This window comes from Schistocerca serialis, chromosome 1 (genome assembly GCF_023864345.2).
Source record: "Schistocerca serialis cubense isolate TAMUIC-IGC-003099 chromosome 1, iqSchSeri2.2, whole genome shotgun sequence".
NCBI classification, from domain to species: Eukaryota; Metazoa; Arthropoda; class Insecta; order Orthoptera; family Acrididae; genus Schistocerca; species Schistocerca serialis.
In genome coordinates this window covers 1178352944-1178376300 of record NC_064638.1, presented here as the reverse complement: position 1 = coordinate 1178376300, position 23357 = coordinate 1178352944, and the positions used below count along the sequence as shown (strand labels likewise).

Below are 23357 nucleotides of genomic sequence, written 5' to 3'. Positions count from 1 at the left end.
AATCCTGTATCATTTCGGTTACACTTTCTCCCCTTTTTCGCGATAATTCAAAACGTGCTGCCCTTCTTAGAACTTTCTCGATGTACTCCGTCAATCCTAGCTGGTAAGGATCCCACACCGCGCAGCAGTAGTCTAAAAGAGGACGGACGAGCGTAGTGTAGGCAGTCTGTTACATTTTCTAAGTGTTGTGGCAGTAAAACGCAGTTTTTTGTTTGCCATCCCAGCAACATTTTGTGTGTGTTATTTCCAATTTAAGTTGTTCGTAATTGTAATTCCTAAGCATCTAGTTGAATTTACAGCCATTAGAGTTGACTGATTTATTGCGTTAACGGAAGTTGAACGGATTCCTTTTAGCACTCATGTTGATGATCTCACACTTTTCATTATTTAGGGTCTACTGCCAATTTTCGCACAATTTAGATATCTTATCTAATTCGTTTTGCTATTTGTTTTGATTTTCTGATGTCTTTGCTAGACGATAAACGACAGCGTCATCTGGAAACAACCTAAAACGGCTGCTCAGATTGTCTCGTAACTCGTTTATATAAATAAGGAATAGCAGAAGGCCTGTAACACTACCTTGGTGAATGCCAGAAATCACTTCAATTTTATTTGATGACTTTCCGTCAATTACTACTAACTATGACCTCTCACATGAACCATAGACCTTGCCGTTGGTGGGGAGGCTTGCGTGCCTCAACGATACAGATAGCCGTACCGTTGGTACAACCACAACGGACGGGTATCTGTTGAGAGGCCAGACAAACGTGTGGTTCCAGAAGAGGGGCAGCAGCCTTTTCAGTAGTTGCAGAGGCAACAGTCTGGATGATTGACTGATCTGGCCTTGTAACACTAACCAAAATGGCCTTGCTGTTCTGGTACTGCGAACGGCTGAAAGCAAGGGGAAACTACAGCCGTAATTTTTCCCGAGAGCATGCAGCTTTACTGTATGATTAAATGATGATGGCGCCTTCTTGGGTAAAAAATTCCGGAGGTAAAATAGTCCCCCATTCGGATCTCCGGGCGGGGACTACTCAAGAGGACGTCGTTATCAGGAGAACGAAAACTGGCGTTCTACGGATCGGAGCGTGGAATGTTAGATCCCTTAATCGGGCTGGCAGGTTAGAAAATTTAAAAAGGGAAATTTATAGGTTAAAGTTAGATGTAGTGGGAACAAGACTTTTGGTCGGGTGAATACAGAGTTATAAATACAAAATCAAATAGGGGTAATGAAGGAGTAAGTTTAATAATGAATAAAAAAATAGGAGAGCGGGTAAGCTACTATAAACAGCATAGTGAACGCATTATTGTGGCCAAGATAGACACGAAGCCCAGGCCTACTACAGTAGTACAAGTTTATATGCCAATTAGCTCCGCAGATGACGAAGAAATTGATGAAATGTATGATGAGATAAAAGAAATTATTCAGGTAGTAAAGGCAGACGAAAATTTAATAGTCATGGGTGACTGGAATTCAAGAGGAGGAAAAGGGAGAGAAAGAAACATAGTGGGTGAATATGGATTGGGGCTAAGAAACGAAAGAGGAAGCCGCCTGGTAGAATTTTGCACAGAGCATAACTTAATCATAGCTAACACTTGGTTTAAGAATCATGAAAGAAGGTTGTATACATGGAAGAACCCTGGAGATACTAAAAGGTATCAAACAGATTATATAATGGTAAGACAGAGATTTAGGAACCAGGTTTTAAATTGTAAGACATTTCCAGGGGCAGATGTGGACTCTGACCACAATCTATTAGTTATGAACTGTAGATTAAAACTGAAGAAACTGCAAAAAGGTGAGAATTTAAGGAGATGGGACCTGGATAAACTGAAAGAACCAGAGGTTGTAGAGAGTTTCAGGGAGAGCATAAGGGAACAATTGACAGGAATGGGGGAAAGAAATACAGTAGAAGAAGAATGGGTAGCTTTGAGGGATGAAATAGTGAAGGCAGCAGAGGACCAAATATGTAAAAAGACGAGGGCTAGTAGAAACCCTTGGGTAACAGAAGAAATATTGAATTTAATTGATGAAAGGAGAAAATATAAAAATGCAGTAAATGAAGCAGGCAAAAAGGAATACAAACGTCTCCAAAATCAAATCGACAGAAAGTGCAAAATGGCTAAGTAGGGATGGCTAGAGGACAAATGCAAGGATGTAGAGGCTTATCTCACTAGGGGTAAGATAGATACTGCCTACAGGAAAATTAGACACACCTCTGGAGAAAAGAGAGCCACTTGCATGAATATCAAGAGCTCAGATGGACACCCAGTTCTAAGCAAAGAAGGGAAAGCAGAAAGGTGGAAGGAGTATACAGAGGGTCTATACAAGGGCGATGTACTTGAGGACAATATTATGGAAATGGAAGAGGATGTAGACGAAGATGAAATGGGAGATACGATATTGCGTGAAGAGTTTGACAGAGCACTGAAAGACCTGAGTCGAAACAAGGCCCCGGGAGTAAACAACATTCCATTATATCTACTGACAGCCTTGGGAGAGGCAGTCCTGACAAAACTCTACCATCTGGTGAGCAAGATAGATGAGACAGGTGAAATACCCTCAGACTTCAAATAGAATATAATAATTCCAATCCCAAAGGAAGCAGGTGTTGACAGATGTGAAAATTACCGAACTATCAGTTTAGTAAGTCACAGCTGCGAAATACTAACACGAATTCTTTACAGACGAATGGAAAAACTGATAGAAGCCGACCTCGGGGAAGATCAGTTTGGATTCCATAGAAATGTTGGAACACGTGAGGCAATACTGACCCTACGACTTATCTTAGAAGAAAGATTAAGGAAAGGCAAACCTACGTTTCTAGCATTTGTAGATTTAGAGAAAGCTTTTGACAATGTTGATTGGATTACTGTCTTTCAAATTCTGAAGGTGGAAGCGGTAAAATACAGAGAGCGAAAGGCTATTTACAATTTGTACAGAAACCAGATGGCAGTTATAAGAGTCGAGGGGTATGAAAGGGAGCAGTGGTTGGGAAGGGAGTGAGGCAGGGTTGTAACCTATCCCCGATGTTATTAAATCTTTATATTGAGCAAGCAATAAAGGAAACAGACGAAAAGTTTGGAGTAGGTATTAAAATCCATGGAGAAGAAATAAAAAGTTTGAGGTTCGCCGATGACATTGTAATTCTGTCAGAGACAGCAAAGGAATTGGAAGAGCAGTTGAACGGAATGGACAGTGTCGTGAAAGGAGGTTATAAGATGAACATCAACAAAAGCAAAACGAGGATAATGGAATGTAGTCGAATTAAGTCGGGTGATGCTGAGGGATTTAGATTAGGAAATGAAACACTTAAAGTAGTAAAGAAGTTTTGCTATTTGGGAGAGCAAAATAACTGATGATGGTCGAAGTAGAGAGGATATAAAATGTAGACTGGCAATGGCAAGGAAAGCGTTTCTGAAGAAGAAAAATTTGTTAACAGCGAGTGTAGATTTAAATGTCAGGAAGTCGTTTCTGTAAGTATTTGTATGGAATGTAGCCATGTATGGAGGTGAAACGTGGGCGATAAATAGCTTAGACAAGAAGAGAATAGAAGCTTTCGAAATGTGGTGCTACAGAATAATGCTGAAGATTAGATGGGTGGATCACATAACTAAAGAGGAGGTATTGAATAGAATTGGGGAGAAGAGGAGCTTGTGGCACAACTTGACTAGAAGAAGGGATCGGTTGGTAGGACATGTTCTGAGACATCGAGGGAGCCAATTTAGCATTGGAGGGCAGCGTGGTGGGTAAAAATCGTAGAGGGAGACCAAGAGATGAATACACTAAGCAGATTCAAAAGGATGTAGGCTGCAGTAGGTACTGGGAGATGAAGAAGCTTGCACAGGATAGAGTAGTCTCAGGACTGAAGACCACAACAACAAAATGGCCTCTCTGACAGGAAATCACGTATCCAGTTACATAATTGAGACGATATTTCATAAACACGCACTTTGGCTACATGTCACTTGCGGGGTACAGTGTCAAAAGCCTTCTGGAAATCTAGAAAAACGGAATCAATTTGAAATCCCTTTTTAATAGCACTCAACACTTCGTGTGAGTAAAGAGCTATTTACGTTTCACAGGTTCGATGTTTTCTTAATCCGTGTTGACTGTATGTCAACAGACTGTTCCATTATCCTACTGCAGGTCGACGTTAATGATATGGGCCTGTAATTTGATGGATTACTTCTACTACCTTTCTTGAATATTGGTGTGACCTCTGCAACTTTCCTGTCTTTGGGTACGGATCTTTCATCGAACGTGCCGCTATATACGATTGTTAAGTATGGAGCTAATGCATCAACATACTCCGAAAGGAACATAACTGGCGTACACTTTGGACCGGAAGACTTGCTTTTATTAAGTGATTTAAATTGCTTCACTACTCCGAGGATATCTACTTCTACGTTATTTATGTTGGCAGGTGGCCGGCTGGGATGGCCGAGCGGTTTCAGGCGCTACAGTCATTTTGTGGTTACTTCAGTTTACTCGCAATATGTTGGCGAAAACACATGTTTAAATCCAGAGGTACGCATTAAACATCATCTGAAGTTGTGTTAAGCGCATTCTGTGAAAATTATTTCGGACACTTGACTCACGAGTCCAAGCGAATAGTAAATGGTTGTGGAAACACACTTGAGCTCTTAGCAACAAATAATCCTGAACTAATAACGAGCATCAAAACGGATACTGGGATTACCGAACACAGGGTCGTCGTAGCGAGGCTGAATATTGTAACACCCAAATCTTCCAAAAATATAACTATTTAAAAAAAAAAACAGATAAAAATTCACTTGACGCCTTCCTGAGAGACAATCTCCACGTCTTCCAAATTAACAATGTTCCGGTAAGTGGAGACTAGATGTCGTTTAAATTCAAAGAAATAGTATCGTCAGCAATTGAGAGATTCATACCAAATAAATTAACAAACGACGCAGCTGATCCCCCTTGCTACACAGAACAGATCAGAACACTGTCGCAGGAACAACGAAAACAGAATGCTAAATTCAAACTAATGCAAAATCTCCCACACTGGCGATCTTTTACAGAAGCTCGAAATTTAGCGCGGACTTCAATGGAAGATACTTATAATAGTTTCCACAACGAAACTTTGTCTCGAAACCTGGCAGAAAATCCAAAGAGATTCTGGTCGTATGTAAAGTATGCTAGCGGAAAGACACAGTCAAAGCCTCCTCTATGCGATAGCAACAGATATACTATCGACGACAGTGCTGCTAAAGTAGAGTTACTAAACACAGAAGACGAAGTAAATATTCCATAATTCGATTCAAGAACACCTGCCAACAAAAAAAAATCAAATGGCTCTGAGCACTACGGGACTTAACTTCTGAGGTCATCAGTCCCCTAGAACTTAGAACTACTCAAACCTAACTAACCTAAGGACATCACACACATCCATACCCGAGGCAGGATTCGAACCTGCGACCGTAGCTGTGACGCGGTTCCAGACTGTAGCCCCTAGAACCGCTCGGCGAAGTAACCACAGACTATAACAGTATGAGTCGCGTACTTGTTTGAAATTAGGGTCAAGTTTTCTTTTAATCTTTCCGCAATTGTATCATCTGAGTTGAAAGGTTGGTAAAAGGATCCAGTTATTATTTTAGTCCGATTTTCAAGAATGACCACTGCCCATAATAACTCACATGAATTATCTACTTCAGTTTCGATACAAATTAAACTACTTCTAACAGCAAGAAGCACGCCATCGCAACTGTGTTCATCCTATCCTTTCGCAACACCGTTACTTTCTTCGCAAAAATTTCGGCTGAGCATATATCCGGCCTTAGCCAACTTTCAGTGCCTTTCTGTTAGCACTTGGAGCTCTGGCACTTCTCCAACAGCCGGCCGGAGTGGCCGTGCGGTTCTAGGCGCTACAGTCTGGTGCCGAGCGACCGCTACGGTCGCAGGTTCGAATCCTGCCTCGGGCATGGATGTGTGTGATGTCCTTAGGTTAGTTAGGTTTAATTAGTTCTAAGTTCTAGGCAACCTCAGAAGTTAAGTCGCATAGAGCTCAGAGCCATTTGAACCATTTTTGAACTTCTCCAACATAACTACGACAATTTACAACTGTTATACAGATGGTTCCTTTATCTACGTTCTTCCTATGTTCGACCTGCTCCCTTTGAGACTGATGCCCTTTTTCTGTTTCCCTGAGACACTCTAACCTAAAAAACACCGCCCAGCCCACAGCCCCTGCTACCCGTGTATCCGCCACGTGCGTGTACTGGACTCCTGGCCTATTCAGCGAAACCTGAAACTCAGCCACCCTATGGCGCAAGTCGCAGAACCGCCTGAGCCTCTGATTCAGACCCTCCACTCGGCTCTGTACCAGAGGTCCACAATGGGTCCTGTCGACTATGCTGCAAATGGCGAGCTCTGCTTTCATCTCACAAGCAAGACTGGATGCCTTTACCATTTCTGTTAGTCACTTGAAATCAGAGAGAACCTCTCCCAGTCCAAAGTGACACACATTACTGATACCGACGTGAGCCACCACTTGCAGTTGGCTGCACCCTGTGCTCTTCATGGCATCTGAAAGGACCCATTCCACTCCTGGAACGACTGAACCTAGTATGCACACATAGTGCAAATTGGCTTTGTTCCCGTCCTTGACAGTCATGTTCCTAAGGAGCCCCACAACGCGTCTAATGTTTAAGCTCCCACCCACCAATAATCCCACCCTCTGTGGTTGCCTGAATCTTGCAGGCTGAGGGGTTTCATCTGAAACAGGACAAGCAAGTGCATTTGGCTAAGGGGCAGTGTCAGCCACAGACAGCACCTAAAACATGTCTGTCACACTAACCAGGCAGGCCTTACGTGGGGCCCCCTGAGAAGTTATTCTCTCCTACCACGCCGCAAGGTGGCCTCCCACACGACCACAGGTGAGGGCTCAACCTCAGTGCGAGCAGTAACTGGCCTGGCTAATTACTTGTAAATAAAATAAAAATGGTGTATTTAAAATTCAGGTATTTCGAAACAAATTACAGTAATAAAATTTAGTTGTGGTGCAATACCAGTAACTGGTGCTGAATAAAAATTTACATCTTGCATCTGTCAAACCTTTTTATTCCCTCTGTTGTAGTAATAGACGGCAAATCATCGAGTAAAACTGAAGTGATATCAGGTGTTCCCCAGGAAAGCGTCCTGGGACCTCTGCTGTTCCTGATCTATATAAATGACCTGGGTGACAATCTGAGCAGTTCTCTTAGGTTGTTCGCAGATGATGTTGTAATTTACCGTCTAGTAAGGTCATCGGAAGACCAGTATCAGTTGCAAAGCGATTTAGAAAAGATTGCTGTATGGCGTGGCAGGTGGCAGTTGACGCTAAATAACGAAAAGTGTGAGGTGATCCACATGAGTTCCAAAAGAAATCCGTTGGAATTCGATTACACGATAAATAGTACAATTCTCAAGGCTGTCAATTCAACTAAGTACCTGGGTGTTAAAATTACGAACAACTTCAGTTGGAAAGACCACATAGATAATATTGTGGAGAAGGCGAACCAAAGGTTGCGTTTCAATGGCAGGACACTTAGAAGATGCAACAAGTCCACTAAAGAGATAACTTACACTACACTCGTTCGTCCTCTGTTAGAATATTGCTGCGCGGTGTGGGATCCTTACCAGGTGGGATTGACGGAGGACATCGAAAGAGTGCAAAAAAAGGGCAGCTCGTTTTGGATTATCACGTAATAGGGAGAGAGTGTGGCAGATATGATACGCGAGTTGGGATGGAAGTCATTAAAGCAAAGACGTTTTTCGTCGCGGCGAGATCTATTTACGAAATTTCAGTCACCAACTTTCTCTTCCGAATGCGAAAATATTTTGTTGAGCCCAACCTACATAGGTAGGAATGATCATCAAAATAAAATAAGAGAAATCAGAGCTCGAACAGAAAGGTTTAGGTGTTCGTTTTTCCCGCGCGCTGTTCGGGAGTGGAATGGTAGAGAGATATTATGATTGGGTTCGATGAACCCTCTGCCAAGCACTTAAATGTGAATTGCAGAGTAGTCATGTAAATGTAGATGTAGAAGTCACAATAAATTGCTTGGATTTAATTAATTACTAATTGATGAGGCCATATGATCTAAACGATCATGGACAATGCTATTGGATTAATACTGCTTTTAAAATAAAAATCTGTTTTTTTGTTATGTGACTTTTTAAGTATACCATATAGCTAACAAACATTTTACGTTTACCAATAAAATCGTTTCAAATAAAAGCAGAAAAACTAAAACCTACGAAATTTCAGTTTAAAAGTGACCAGTCATGGGATTTGCGACCAGAACATGTATTGCACGATGGAATAGTAGCACACCCTGAGAAATGTGCCCTTTGTTCTAGCATTAAAACGTTAAGTAACAAATGAAACTGAGTTACTAGTTATACTGATACTGCATGCATGACATTACAACTAGAAAATCAGAGAAGTTATAGTTTATACAGAGCATTACTTAAAATCACTCTTCCTATGCACCATTCGTAAATGGGACAGAAAAGGGTGAAATACCAGTGATACCAGAAGCTCACTCTTCCACACAGTGTAAAATGCCATGCTGAGTATAGCTGTAGATGAATACTATGTTATGTGTTTTATTTATTCTTACTGAATTCATATAAAACTATATAAACAAAGAATTGTGGACATTACATGAATATTTTTACAGATTTACAGTGCAAAAAATGATAAAATATCACATTAAGAAGATGATTTCTGTAAAGAAATAATTACGTTTCAACAAGTGATCATTGCAGAAAATGTTCTTTAGATAAGTGTTTTTTTTTTCAATTATATTGTGTGAAAAAAATTATTTGTAGTATTTCAAACACATCTTCTAATAAAAATACGTGTTTGAAATAAGAAAATTTGCATGTTTTTAAAATGAGGAAAATGTAGAAGTTGTAATAGCATTGTTCTGTAGACAGACCTGTTAACAAATCCAGAAAATTACACTGTGAAAGAGTCTCTTTATAAACGATCGGTAATATAAAAAGTCTACAAGCATGCATAGATTGCACACTTTAACTGAAGATAAAAATTAACAGAAAATATGATTATCATACTGTGAAAGTTTTATGTGCAAGATTTTACAATCACTGGAAGAGAAACTGCTACTGCAGTTCAGTTAACATGTGTGAATTACTATTGTACAATTAATCACATCCTATCAGAGAATGATATGTTACTGAAAATAGATGTCATACCCCCAAATATGCTAGCACATGAAAGAGTACCTACCTCATATGGTTTTCCATGTAGGGCTCTATACTGGTAAATTAGACAATAATTGTATTAGCACAAACAAAATATCGCAGAAGTTGGAGTATGGTATATATTGTTAAACATTTTCAAGGCTTAAATATGCAGTAGGAAATGAAATTTGTTTCTTACTACCACAGTGAATGAAATGCTTGGATAGCTACTTTATTTGACAGTAGGACAGCTTCAAAACCTGCAAGATATGAATTTCATCAGAGGAGTCGCCAAATCGATGATGTTAAATGAATTTTAATTCTATGCAATATGTCTCATTTGAAGATTTGATAACTGTGAAATTGTTCTGTAGGTCTGCTTTATCAGATAATATTCAGCATGCAGAATTAGTTAACTATTTTTCCTGTATTTTGCTGTTTCGATTACCAGAGAAGAAGACAGGATTATTTGGGAAGTTGTTTGGTAGGAAGTGTTACATGAGCTTATATACCTGAAGATTATTATTTGGAATTTTGGATACACAGGCCATTTTATTGCTTAGCTTCTCTGTTCTTCTTATTCTACTTATTGTTATTATTATTATATAGTTGATGAGTTTTATTTTATATGAGCAGTCTGCCCATCTATAGGGGATTTCCAGGTACTTTATCAGAGGCAGGTGTTTAAGATAAAATCACTATTATGAAATCTTACCAGTGTCTAGTGGGAATTGCTCTTCGCTTTGAATCAGGTGTCTTCAGACTTAAGTATGACTTTGACGTTTCATACAAATGGTCAAGCTGAGATTAACTTCCACAATTTGAGGAATACATATGTCAGAAAGATGACTGATCTAACAATTTGAGTTTGGTACAGAGCTTTATCTAGTCAAGGGGAGATACTACAAAAGATGCAAAGTGTTTGTTGTTTAACATTGTGTGATAGAAATTTAAGAAGTCAATAGCTGTAGTAAAAGTATAATTTTGAATAATAAATACCATTATGAAAATACTATACTAATTATAAGAGAAATAACGCTGGATGTTATGGAAAGGTTGAATTGTTTCCAAAATACTAATGTAGTCGACGACTCACTCAGTTTCCTAAAACTGAGTGTAGGAGAAAATTTTAGCTTATTTATTATATTCTCAGATGAAGAAGAGTGTTGCCAATTTTCTATATCCTATTGTAGGCTTAAAATATGACAAACATGATGAAAGTGGTTTAATAAAGTTTGATGATGCTAAGTGAAAGCTAAAATAAGAGAAAGCTGAATTTAACAAAAAATTAATCTACCAATGTACAAATACTAGTAATGAAGAAAGTGTTACAGTGAAAAAGGAACAGTGCATAACAATATTCACTTATTAATTCTTTGCTGGTGTAATACCTAAGGTTAACTGTTTCCATTCTGTAGCAAATCGAATTACACATGCAAAGATTCCTTTGTTAGGTATAAAGCTGTATTATTGTGTTTATTTTTAGATTTAAAGGGATGAGGTAAGTTTTGAGATAGTAAGAATCCTTAGTACACAGAAAATGGATCACAGAGATTAAGTATGGAATGGGAATATGCTACTCATGGAAAATTTATCCATTACACATTTTGTATACATGTCAAAATACTTAATACACACAGATTTTGTATGGAATGGGAATATGCTACTCAACGAAAATTTATCCATTACACATTTTGTATACATGTCAAAGTACTTAATACACAAAAATGAAGTTGTCAAAACTCCAGTTACCCTTAGTTACATACTAAACCATATAGCAAATGAATCACATTGTAGTGATGTCAAAACCACAATATGGTTAACTATGCAAGCACAGTTAAATTCAACACATAGTGTACAACATTAAAGCCTATTTGAGTTCTATGTTTCCTGTAAAAAGTATTCCATATTGACAGAAGAAATTTGAGAGATCTGCTCAGGTGATACAGGGTTTGCTTATTTATAAATCTTGAAGATTTCAAGCATAAGAAGGAATTATAAAATTTGCATCACCATCAAAATAGATGTACTAAATCAGATATGAAAAGCAACCTGTACCATGATATGATTTCAGTACTTAATTTCTAACACACATGGATCACAATAATTGAATCTTAGTTAGAAACAATGAATTGCATTAGAAGTTAAGTCATGGCCTGAAAACATTTTTGGAGTAAAGTTATTAGAAGAACAATTAAAAATCTATCTAAAAGTTGATGTATCTTTAGTATACTACCAAACTAGTTAGAATATGTTAAGACAAGTCATTAGAAGGATAGATTTATCTAATTAATATAGAAAATTATCTATATTTAGAAGGGAGTAAAATTAAATAGAAGCAAATCAACAGGCCACAAAATCCAGTAAAGTCACTATTGGTAAGAATGAGTGATAGACGATTTTAACAATTTTAATTGATATTCCAGTCCATGTTTGTAGGAAAGATGCTTATTGCAAAGTGCAACATCGATGTGTGTGTACATAAACATGCATGCCTCCTTGGTGTTGACAGAATAGTGTCACCTTAAGTTGGTCACGAAATTTGATGAAAAGTATAACTGTTTAAAAGGCAATAGGAAACATATGTGTAATTACTGACTTGTTACATTGCTGTGAAAGTTATGTAATGTTCAATAGTGTCCTGAATTCATAATTATGAAGTATTCAGCAAATCAGTGTATTAGATGGTACCAAGCATGAGGTATTTCACTCAGAGATTAAGATGGCAAAATAAGATAACCTAACAAGTATAATTATATAAAATGCGAATTTTCGATAGATTCTTAAGCTGTCCAGTTCCAACATTTAAATAAGAATTTCCTGCAATGCAGAATATCTATAGGATGGTTTGGAAATTTATGAAACACTTGAATACAATAGTGCAAGTGGAAAAGACTCAATTACAGCAGTGTTACTGAAATAGTCAGAACTAAACATTATAAAAGATCCTCAGGTTATGTGGGTTATAAAAGATCCACATATTATGTGAGCATTCAGAAAACAGAAAGAATTTCATAGGAGCAGTAATCGACTCACTATATGAAAAGTGAGGCAAGCAAAATACCAGCTATCACAGATGAGTTTCATTTGCACCACTGGCATAGCAAATGCCATCAAAAATTTTCCAGGGGAGAGTTTATGAAAGTGTAGATAACACTAAGGGATTACCAGCATAGTTTTCGAAAGAGAAAATGCTGCACAAAACATATTTTTAGATTAAAGTCAATCATTTGCCATGGAACACTGCCCAAGAAATCTATAACAGTATGATTGAATGATTTCAAGAAAGTCTTTGACTCCATAGACAGAGAAATAATAAGAAACATTATTAGAGAATTTGCTCTTAAAGCAAAATTAGTATTCATGAGACATCTATAATAGTAAGATATAATGATTTCATGAAAGCTTTTGTCTCCATAGACAGAGAACAAAAAGAAAAACAGTTGGACAATTTCCTGTTAAAGCAACATTATGGAGAAAATTCATTAAAGTCTACAAATTATGATACTTAAACTAAAATTCGTGGGAGAATAGTCTAAGACTTCTGAAATAAAGACTGATGTAAGATGAGTGTACCACTTATCATCTTTGACTGCATTTCAGAAAGAAATGTAAAAATCTGGAATTTGGAGATAAAAAATCACAAAACAGTGTCTTTTGTTCTAGGAAAGAAGTCAAAATAAACTCTCTAACTTTTGCACATGATTTTATGATACTTTCAGTTGTGATGCATCCTCCAATTTTGGTAACATGTGGCCCTGCACACCGCAAGAACTTTTCAATGAAGAGACTGATTCTGAATCGTTTTTCTATTTGTTTTGGTCTTCTGATGTCTTGCGAAAATTGGCAGTCAGCCATAAAAATACTATTATATTTTTAATTTTAACTATGAATAAAAATATTTGTGTCATTTTTGACATAGTGCCACTGAGTTTCAATACATGTATTCCACCACTTTGGAAATGCATAGATACTGTGATAAAAGAATTATTTTGGTCATGTCACACAACATGGTTTTCATCTCTTCTTCACTTCTGAAATGCGTGCTTCGTTAAGTGCACCAAACAGGTGAATGTCACTAAGAAAGAGGTATGGTTAATAAGGAGGATGTACCAGACATTCAGATTTAATTTCCTGAATAATGCCAATTATTTTACAGGCTGTATGCGGTCAGGCATTGCCATGCTGTAGCAGTACTCGCAAAGTCAGACGTCCTCATCATTTACTCCTGATTGCAGTTCGAAGTTGATTTTTCAGCATGTCTGAATAAGGAATGCTGGTTACTATCATTCACCTATCCATGTAATGCTCTAGAATTACTCCATTTGCATCCCAGAAGAGAATAACATGACTTTTCCAGCAGAAGGTTGAGTGCAGAATACTTTTGGCTTTGGTGAAAAGCTGTGATGCTTGATCTTTTCGTTTCTGTTTGATAACAGTGAACCCCAAATCTCATCGCCTGGAACCCGTTTTTCCCAGAAGTGCATCACCTTTAACATGGAAACAATGCAAAATTTCTTCATAGTCATCAACATGGTGGTCTTCCAGTTCATCAGTCAACTGATGTGGCACCCATGTTGCAGACATCTTACTGAAGTGCAGTAGACTGTGAACAATATTCTGCACTGAAACAATACTAATCTTCAATCGTGAGGCCATTTGCTTAGATTTACGTGTCTGTTCTCCTTTACAAGCTCCTCCACTGACACAATTATCTTGTCTGTCACTATGTGATGAACCTACCCTGGCCTTGGGGCACCCTCCACAGAACTGACACTGCTTTTAAACTTCCTACGCCACTTGTACACTTAGCGCAACGAAAAACATGAATCACCGTACTTTGCAGGTATTCTGGACTGTACAAAAAACTCATCATAAAGCGCTCCTCAGTCGCAGTGCATGTTCACAGCGGGGCAGCCGTTTTGATTTGAATGCTGCTGCCTTCTCCTACATTGTAGCAGCACCTGTCGGTCACTTTCTGAACCTCAAGAAACACTACTGCCACCGTCCAATAACATCACACAAATTTTCGTAATTTCATGTAACTTTCAAGGTTTTTATTTGAATCACCCTCGTATAATCTTCACAGGATGCCATACTTTACGTCACTAATGCCATTTCTAAATATTTCACTGTTGACATTTTTTGTGATCTTGGCACACACTGCAATTATGTGAACTAGATGAGGTCGAATGTTGCTTGTCTTGTGATCTTATCTGTACAACAGAAGACAGAAGATCATAGTAATAGATCTCACCAATGGTAAAAAGCTAAAGTCAGAGTAGAATGTGTATAAGATATGATAACTCACAGTTAAAAACTTAGTTGCCTCTGTTATGGATCTGCATGTACAGTTTTAGTAGTTTTTCCACAATTGCAATATTTATTTTTGTTTGTTTTACAGCCAAGAAAATAGATGAACAAGCTTTAATTTAATTCACAGTAAAAAGCAAGTTTTCAGGTTATGGAAAGTAATATAATGTCATTCCAACTAAATAACAATTTTTTACAGTTTCTAGAAAAGGTATGGATATTAAAAACCTTGTAAGAAACTCGACTTCAAAATTCTGTTACATCCAGATTGATAACAAAGTAAAATGAAACTGTCACATAACTCAGTGCCTTAGAAAATCAGTGTGCCTTCTTTTGCACTTGGAAGCATTTCTCAGAACTTTGACTTGTAAACAAAAAAGGACCTTATTTTCCACACTTTCTTGGCAGTCTTCAAGAGGAATTGTATGGAATAACACATGAAAAACAATGAAATACTGACTCTTTTCTATGACATTAAACAAATTGGACTTTGTAGGGTAAAAGTGAATGGTGAACAGCCTTTACTAAGTTGTAATGTGTCTAATGTGTCTACATACTCAATTGTTTTTCGATTCTATTGTTAAGTAAATATTTAGGCTGATATAAATGTAATTTCGTAATGAACTGCAACATACTCATACATACATATCGAAAGACAATGTTTTACTGTTTGAAGTCTGATTATTAACTTAAGGGATTCATGTATTTAATTCACTATTATTATAAAGCTTGATGTTTGTTTTTTGTATTATTCACCATGTAACTCAAGGTTATCTAACTTTCTGTGAAACTATATGTTTGGATTGGCTGTATGAGTGCAACTAAAGGCCATAAAAAATAAACGTGCACACAAATATGCACACACATACGCGCACAAATTGAACTTCTCTTGTGCTGTAGACCATAGACTTGAGTTCTCTGTCCTTAACAGACAGCCTGGATAATATGGGAAGAAACAGCAATTGCAAATATTGAAAGCTGTCATACTATTTCGATTAGGAAAATCATGTTATAATCTGTAAGCCAAGAAATTTCTTGTGAAATAAAGCTTTTTTCCGTTTTTGGGAAACAGTATTTCATAAACTTTCGTGTAGTTACAGACCTGTCAAATGTATATTGCAAGAAAAAAACTGTTAACACTGAAGCAAATGTCCACCCCGATAGCTGAGTGGTCAGCGTGATGGATTGCCGTCCTACAGGCCCTGGTTTGATACCCTAATGGGTCGGAGATTTTTCTCCGCTCAGGGACTGGGTTTTGTGTTGTCTTCATCATCATTTCATCCTCATCCGGCGCGCAGGTCGCCCAATGTGGCGTCGAATAGAATAAGACCTGCACCAAGGTGGCCGGACCTGCTCTGCAAGGGGCCTCTCGGCCAATGACGCCAAACGCTCATTTCATTTCCATGAAGCAAATGACCTCAACTGATGTTATATGAGCAAGGATAGGAGAGACACTGGTTAGTTATTAATACAGCATAAGCGACAATTTCAGTTGAAATTGCTTCTAAAGCACTAGATAATTTTTAATCCTGTGAGCATAGAATGTTTTGAAAATATTTTAGTAGAATCATCAACAAAAGTATAACTTACGTTACTCCAGTATAGAAGCTGTGATGAATAAATAAGTTGATAAGTGCACACTTTGTGAAATAATTTTACTTTCTTTTTCTGTCACTGAAGTGCCCTGTTTTATCACTAAGTTACTATCAAGTTTTGGTAACATCTACCAAAGTTGCGCTGGGGTAGACAATGAAAATACATAATGCATCAGTATATTATTCTAAACTATGATGCGACATTATTCTTGACTTTGTACCAAGGTATAAGACAATCTCTGTCATAATTAAATGCTTACATGTAGTGGGTTATGACTAAAAAAAAACATACTGAAGGATAAGGTGCGGTGAAAGTTAGTTTTAAATGGTTTATAGTGAAAAAACTAGCGTGATAGGTGTTGACCAATAAATGGAATTCTTTCTCAAATACTGAATATAATTAGGTGGAAAATTTTGTCTTTCTTTCTCTCAAACTATATTTATGAAGGCCAGAAGGAGTATAGGCTCGTCAATTATTCTGACAGGTAAATGTCATAACTTGATGTGAAAAGCCATTCCCACCCTAACAACAATAACAGAAACGAAAACTGAATTAACAGAACTAAAATTAGGGATAGTACACATAAAAAACACATCAAATTCATCTGTTTCTTTACATATACTTTATTAAACAGTACAAAAAGCTATAGCTGGAAAATAAATAAAAATCAAATATTTAATTTTATAATAATACAAGCGTAAATTATTTTGTCCTATGGAAAACTTAAGCAGATCACATACTTAAATATTCTAGTCTGACAGTAAAGAAAAAAGAGTTGTTCCTTATCGAGGTCATGATTTGATGGATTATAATATCTCACACTGGCATATTGTGTACTTGCATTTCAATACTTCAATTCTACAGTTAAGAACTTGGATAACTTGACCATATAACCAGCAGGAGAGTCACTCAGGAAAGGTCATTATTCTGTCATTGTAAGACACAGTTCTGTCCGTGATAAGGAATTTACACTCGCTTTTCTTTAAGATGATTACTGGAACGTCACGCATCTATTTACAGCTGTCGCATTTGAAGATCAAGCGGAGACTTCAGATCATAAATACAGCATTCCAGGTTGCCACAGGCCCCATGGCTGAAACAGAGAGAGAGAGAAAATCTATCAGACAGTAACTCAGACACAAACAGGAATTGAAATGATCATTTAAGTTTTCCTCTGGGTAAGGCGAAACGTATTTCACGTTTGGTTATCAAGAAACTGGATTACTTTAGCACATGCTAATAAGAGAACGGTGAAAACTTGCACATTTCGCGAAACACTCGTGAAAATTGTAGTGGTGCCTTCAATGACTGTATTGAGGTAGCGGCGATATCAACGGACGCTTCATGGCTGTAAGTGTCTTTAATGTCATATAACAGTCAAAATCATTTCCTTTACAGGTGTTTTAGCGTCGTATCTGCGTTCCACTCTCGAACGGTACGCGGAAAAAACGAGCACTTAATTTTTTTTGTGCGAGCCCTGTTTTCTCTTATTTTATCGTGATGATCATTTCTCCCTATGTGGGTGGGTGTCAACAGAATGTTTTCGCAATCGGAGGAGAAAACTGGTGGTTGGAATTTCATGAGAAGATCCCTTCGCAACGAAAAACGTCTTTGTTTTAATGATTGCCACTCCAATTCACGTATCACGTCTGTGACACTATCTCCCGTATTTCACGATGATTCAAAACGAGCTGCCCTTCTTTGTACTTTTACGATGTCATCCGTCAGTCCCACCTGATGCGGATCCCACACCGCACAGCAATACTCCAGAATAGGGCGGACAAGCGTGGTGTAAGCAGTCTCTATAGGAGACCTGTTGCACCTTCTAAGTGTTCTGTCAATGAATCGCAGTCTTTGGTTTGCTCTACACACAATATTATCTATGCGATCGTTCCAATTTAGGTTATTTGTAATTATAATCCCTAAGTATTTAGTTGGATTTACAGCCTTCAGATTTGTGTGACTTATCGCGTAGTCGAAATTTAGCTGATTTCTTTTAGTGCTCATGTGAATAACTTCACACTTTTCCTTATTCATGGGCAACTGCCACTTTTCGCACCTTACAGATATCTTATCTAAATTATTTTGCAAGTCGTTTTGATCATCTGATGACTTTACAAGACGGTAAGTGACAGCATCATCTGCAAACAATCTAAGACGGCTATTCAGATTGACTCCTATGTCGTTAATATAGATCAGGTACAATAGAGGGCCTGCAACACTTCCTTGGGGAACGCCGGATATTACTTCTGTTTTACTCGATGACTTTCCGTCTATTACTACGAACTGTTACCTTTCTTACGCAGTTTGGTTAGAAGACGCTTGTGAGGAACGGTGTCGAAAGCCTTATGAAAATCTAAACATACTGAATCAATTTGACACCCCATGTCGATGGCACTTATCACTTCATGAGTATAAAGAGCTAGTTGTGTTTCACAAGAGCGATATTTTCTGAATCTGTGCTGACTATGTGCCAATAAATCGTTTTCTTCAAGGTACTTCATAGTGTTCCAAAATCCTAATGCAAATCTACGTTAGTGATATAGGCCTGTAATTCAGGGGATTACTGCTACTTCCCTTTTTGGGTATTGGTGTGACTTGAGCAATTTTCCAGTCTTTAGGTACGAATCTTTCTGTGAGAGAGTGGTTGTATATAATTGCTAAATGTGGAGCTATTTTATCAGCATGGCGTACTCTGAGAGGAACCTGACTGGTATACAATCTGGACCGGAGGTCTTGCCTTTATTAAGTGATTTAAGCTGCTTCGTTACTCCGAGGATATCTACTTGTATGTTTCTCATCTTGGCAGTTGTTCTTGATTGGAATTCAGGAATATTTACTTCGTCTTCTTTGGTGCATAATGAATTTTTCAATATGGTGAGTACCCTAAAATGAAGCCGAGGGAATTATACACCCCAGTAAAAAAATTAGTGCACCCTTTTAGATGTACCCAATTCACTCAAGATTTATTGTTGGAACAGTGCATTTGGAGTACATGGAATGATTACATATACAGAAGAGTAGCACAAGCGGTTCAGAGGTACCAGGTATCGACCCATTCTGAGACACCCGTAACAGTACGTGGTGTAGCCTCCACATGTGGCAATGCAGAGGCTGACTCTGACATCCAGTCCATCGTACAGATGCTCAATACTATCCTGGGATTCGTTCTTCCACACCTGCTCGACGTGTTCGCGTAGCTGTTGGTTGACGGGTGACACGAGTGATTTCTCGTCCCGTCATATCGCACACGTATTCCACTGGAGGCCAGTCCGGAGCTCGTGCTGGCCAGGGAAGTTGCTGCAGGTCTTGCAGAGCACATTGAGTTTCATAGACAGTGTGTGGGCGAGCGTGATTCTGTTGGAACATCACATCACCTACCTGTTCCAAGAATGGCAAAATAACAGATCGAACAGCATTCTGCACAAACTGAATGATGATTAGCGTCCCCTGCAGAAACGTCGAAAGTGAACGCACCCCAGATTATAAGACCTGGGGTGGGGCAGTGTGTCTTGGACGAATGCACTTTACGAGACAGCGCTAACCAGGTCTACATCGCAAACGCAGACAACCATCACTTCCGTGCAGACAGAATCTGGTGCGCCATTCCATGTTCCTTGTGATACTCTGGCGGTACCAGTCGTGCCGTGCTCGTTGATACTGTGTCGTGAATGGAAGACGGGATAGAAGTGTGTGTACCCGTAGTCCCACTACTAATAACCGGTTCGAAAAAGTTCGTGTTGACACGTCTGAGCGCACAAGTCCTCTTATCTTTGCCATGGTAGCTGTTCTATTTGTCACTGCTACGATGATCCTGGCGATCGTCTGTGCTGTGTGGACGGCCAGAAGCTCGTCTACGGGTGTGAGAATGTTGACTTGACCACTGATACCAGCATCGTTGGAGAAATGACGCAGCACGTCCAACGTGTGTGGCAGTTCTCCGACAGTACAATCCCGCCACACGGAAGGCCACAAATTGACCCCTTTCAAATTCGTTCAGTTGGTTGTAGGAAGCACAAGTGCGTCTCCGTGGCATGGTTGCCTGCTTGCTTCACACGTTTGCACCACACTGGAGCCTCTGGCTGTCAGCATTCCCTATTTAAGAGTAGACACCGATGTTGTTGTGGTAGCTATGCCACTCGCTATCTGTTGGCGGACGACGTTGGAACCGTTATCGGTACATCTATTGTCCCCCAGGTGACATATGCAGTCATCGTTTCAAAATCGACGTCATATTTCACGGTTAACTAATTTTTCGGACAGTGTACTTCCAAAGATAAGCAAAGGGTACCCTTGCCCTATGAACTAGAGGTGGCTAATACATTGTTTAATGTTTCTTTTCGAACAGTGTGTGAAAGATAAAATTATGATGCTAAACAAAGGAATACCGATGAAGAATATGTTTCCAATTGGAGTCTTGGAACATTGAGATGACCTGCTGTTACTTTATTTAAGAAATATAATCCGCTCTATTCCGACTAAGAATGAGTATTGAGTAGGCAAGAGTGACTGCTGGAAATACTTGAGTCGTACATCTGGATCTCCGGAACGCTGCGAAGACAACTAATACCGGAATTTCACGTTACTGGGGGTATGCTGGATATTAGGACATACATGTGATAAAAACTGTGGATGATTTGGGGGCTATACAGGATGCAAAATTTGTCACACAGGGTTACTACCTCTGGCTTTAGCAATGGCTTTCTTCCGTGTAGGCATCGAACATCCAAGTCGAACTGAGCTTGAATGACTGCTGTGGGTATTTCATTACATGCTGCCCCAGTCCTACGCCAGAGCTCTCCAACTACAGTGTCTGGTTAGTGGCGGTTTGCTAGTTTCTCAGCAACCCATAACCAGATGTTTTCAGTGGGTGAGAGATTTCCTCCGGAACTAACGGATTCACGTTCGTGGGACTCCGACCAACGCGAATGTAAATACTGTGGGACAATGAGCCGTAGTGTCAGTGGGTTATTATACTGCCAGTGTTCGAGGCATAGCGCGATCTTCTCCTAAACATTCAACAGTAAAAAAAAGTGATTTCTGATCGAGGAACTCACTGCGTAATCTTCAGTCACATTCAGAATGTAGGTAGCGTTAAGAATGCGCTGAAATACAAGTAATTTGGATATCAATACATGTATTTTACTTCATGCTAGATTGACTTTTGCTGCATGCTACCTTCGTATGCCGTTATTTTAATCGTCTGCAACATATTTGCCATCGAGATGAGCTAACATCTTGTTGGAAGACCTAGTGATCCGTAAAGTGATGAATGATTCCAGGACGTGATAGACTCACGTTGGCACCAAAGTTTAAGGCTGTCTGTTGTGATTGCCTGCAGCAGCAATTGCATCATTGTGCGTGTGGCGCGTTTACGACTTGCCTTCTACTCATTACCCTGTTTGGGTAACGTTTGAACAAAGGATGTTGCCGAATTATAGGAAACCAGTTACCCCATCCACCACGATTCTTCAAAGAATCGAGCTATTATGTATACAACATTCTTTTGAAGCATCTCGATATTTATGATGTCGTATTGTCTAACTATGTGTCATACAGTGATATAATTTTGAAAGCACACGCAGTGGTATATATGTGTAGTGTCTGCAAAATGTGCTGCATATATAGTAATAAAGAAGTAATAAATTAAAACGTCATGTCTGATGCTAGAGTTTTACGGCATAAACAGCGAAAATGTAGTAAGCGATAAACTTTTTTGGTTTCATTATTTTGTGGGAAGTGTCAGCGAGAAAAGGTATGAAAAGGTTTGAAATTACTTGTAAAGATTGCTGGAAGTCGCTAAGTGCCGTCATTGTCAAATACTTGACGAATATAGTAGCAGCCAGCGACGATTGTTTTTGTTTGGTTTTTGATGTTCAGATGTTTAGCCCCGACTACATATTATTCACCAGATCTGATCTGATGTTGCTATTAAAGCAGAACGTGACAGCAGGAGCAATAACAAAGGAAGACAAGAGTAATTATATATCGTAAATACCACAACAGTCTCTAATTGCAAATTTTGTTTTATTTAATTACCGGTTTCAATCATTATGGTGATCTTCAGATTGATCTAAAAAGACGAAATATGCATATTTATGAAAAATTTGCGTAGTAGTAGGCTGTCAACTACTACAAGCAGTATTGTAATACACATAGTGTGGAAGGTTAGCAAACATATCTGCTGTTCTTAATAGCACTAGGAACAAGGTTTTATAATTTTAAATGACTTTTGTTATAATACCGTTGCTTATGCTTTGGAGCTTTTATGAATTGTCTTTCTGATTCTGTCCATTTGCATTACGTCTTAGCTCCACACAGACCGTGGTTTCTCAGGTCCGTTAATATTTCTCATTGGGTCCATGTTACAACTCTAGTTCTTTAAGTGCATTTTAATGTATCCGATTTAGTTTTGAATAGGATGTCCAAGTTAATGTTTCTGGTTTCGTATCACGCCTAGCGTCTAAATTGACGACCGACGCTCTACTACACCTGAGTTGGCCAGTCTTAGACCCATTAAGGCTGCCTCATTATGCCTGTTTTCCAGAAAGGAAAGAGTCGCTAAAGATTACGATATTTAGTTTTGTATACTTTTCGACAGTCATTTTGTTCTAAAAAAATGGTTCAAATGGCTCTGAGCACTATGGGACTTAACATCTATGGTCATCAGTCTCCTAGAACTTAGAACTACTTAAACCTAACTAACCTAAGGACATCACACAACACCCAGTCATCACGAGGCAGAGAAATTTTGTTCTCAACTATGGGCATTGGCCTGTCCCTTCTCCTCCATACTCTCGCCACCTGCTCATTAACTAACGTGGCCTTTACCCTGCTGCCCTACCTGCCAGAGGAGAACTCCGCCCCCGGTCACCAGGTCGGCGCTGCTGCCGCCTCCGCCCACGGCTCCGCCGTCTCCGTAGCTGTACTCGCGCCGCCGCCCCCAGCTCTCGTCGTGCGCCGTGTCACGTGACCCCTGGAAACCGAGACACAGATCAGATATCTGACGGCAGCATATTAACTTGGAAACCCTCCTTAGTAACTTGAAATATGTTACAAATGTTGATGTTGCCAACTCCACACAATTATTTGGCATAAAGATATGTTAATTCACTCTGGTATTTCCATTCCTGTGGAAAATGTTGACTGAAGTTTCATCTCCATACCAATTTATTTTCATTACACAAAGAAAACAGTTCCTATAGGAGAAGAATGTGCCAATACATTC

General features: G+C 38.8%; 1 protein-coding gene across 1 annotated transcript in view; it reads right to left on the bottom strand.

Annotated features, from left to right (window-relative positions):
- Window positions 1–16766: 16766 nt before the first annotated feature.
- The window catches only part of LOC126456459 (uncharacterized), a 262405-nt gene continuing 255814 nt past the window's right edge, over window positions 16767–23357 (bottom strand). The window contains exons 8-9 of the mRNA XM_050092213.1: window positions 22974–23105; window positions 16767–17222 (exon numbers count right to left, since the gene is read on the bottom strand). Of these exons, the coding sequence (XP_049948170.1) occupies window positions 17184–17222; window positions 22974–23105 (171 nt within the window). The 3' untranslated portion in view covers window positions 16767–17183. The remainder of the gene's footprint in view (window positions 17223–22973; window positions 23106–23357) is intronic.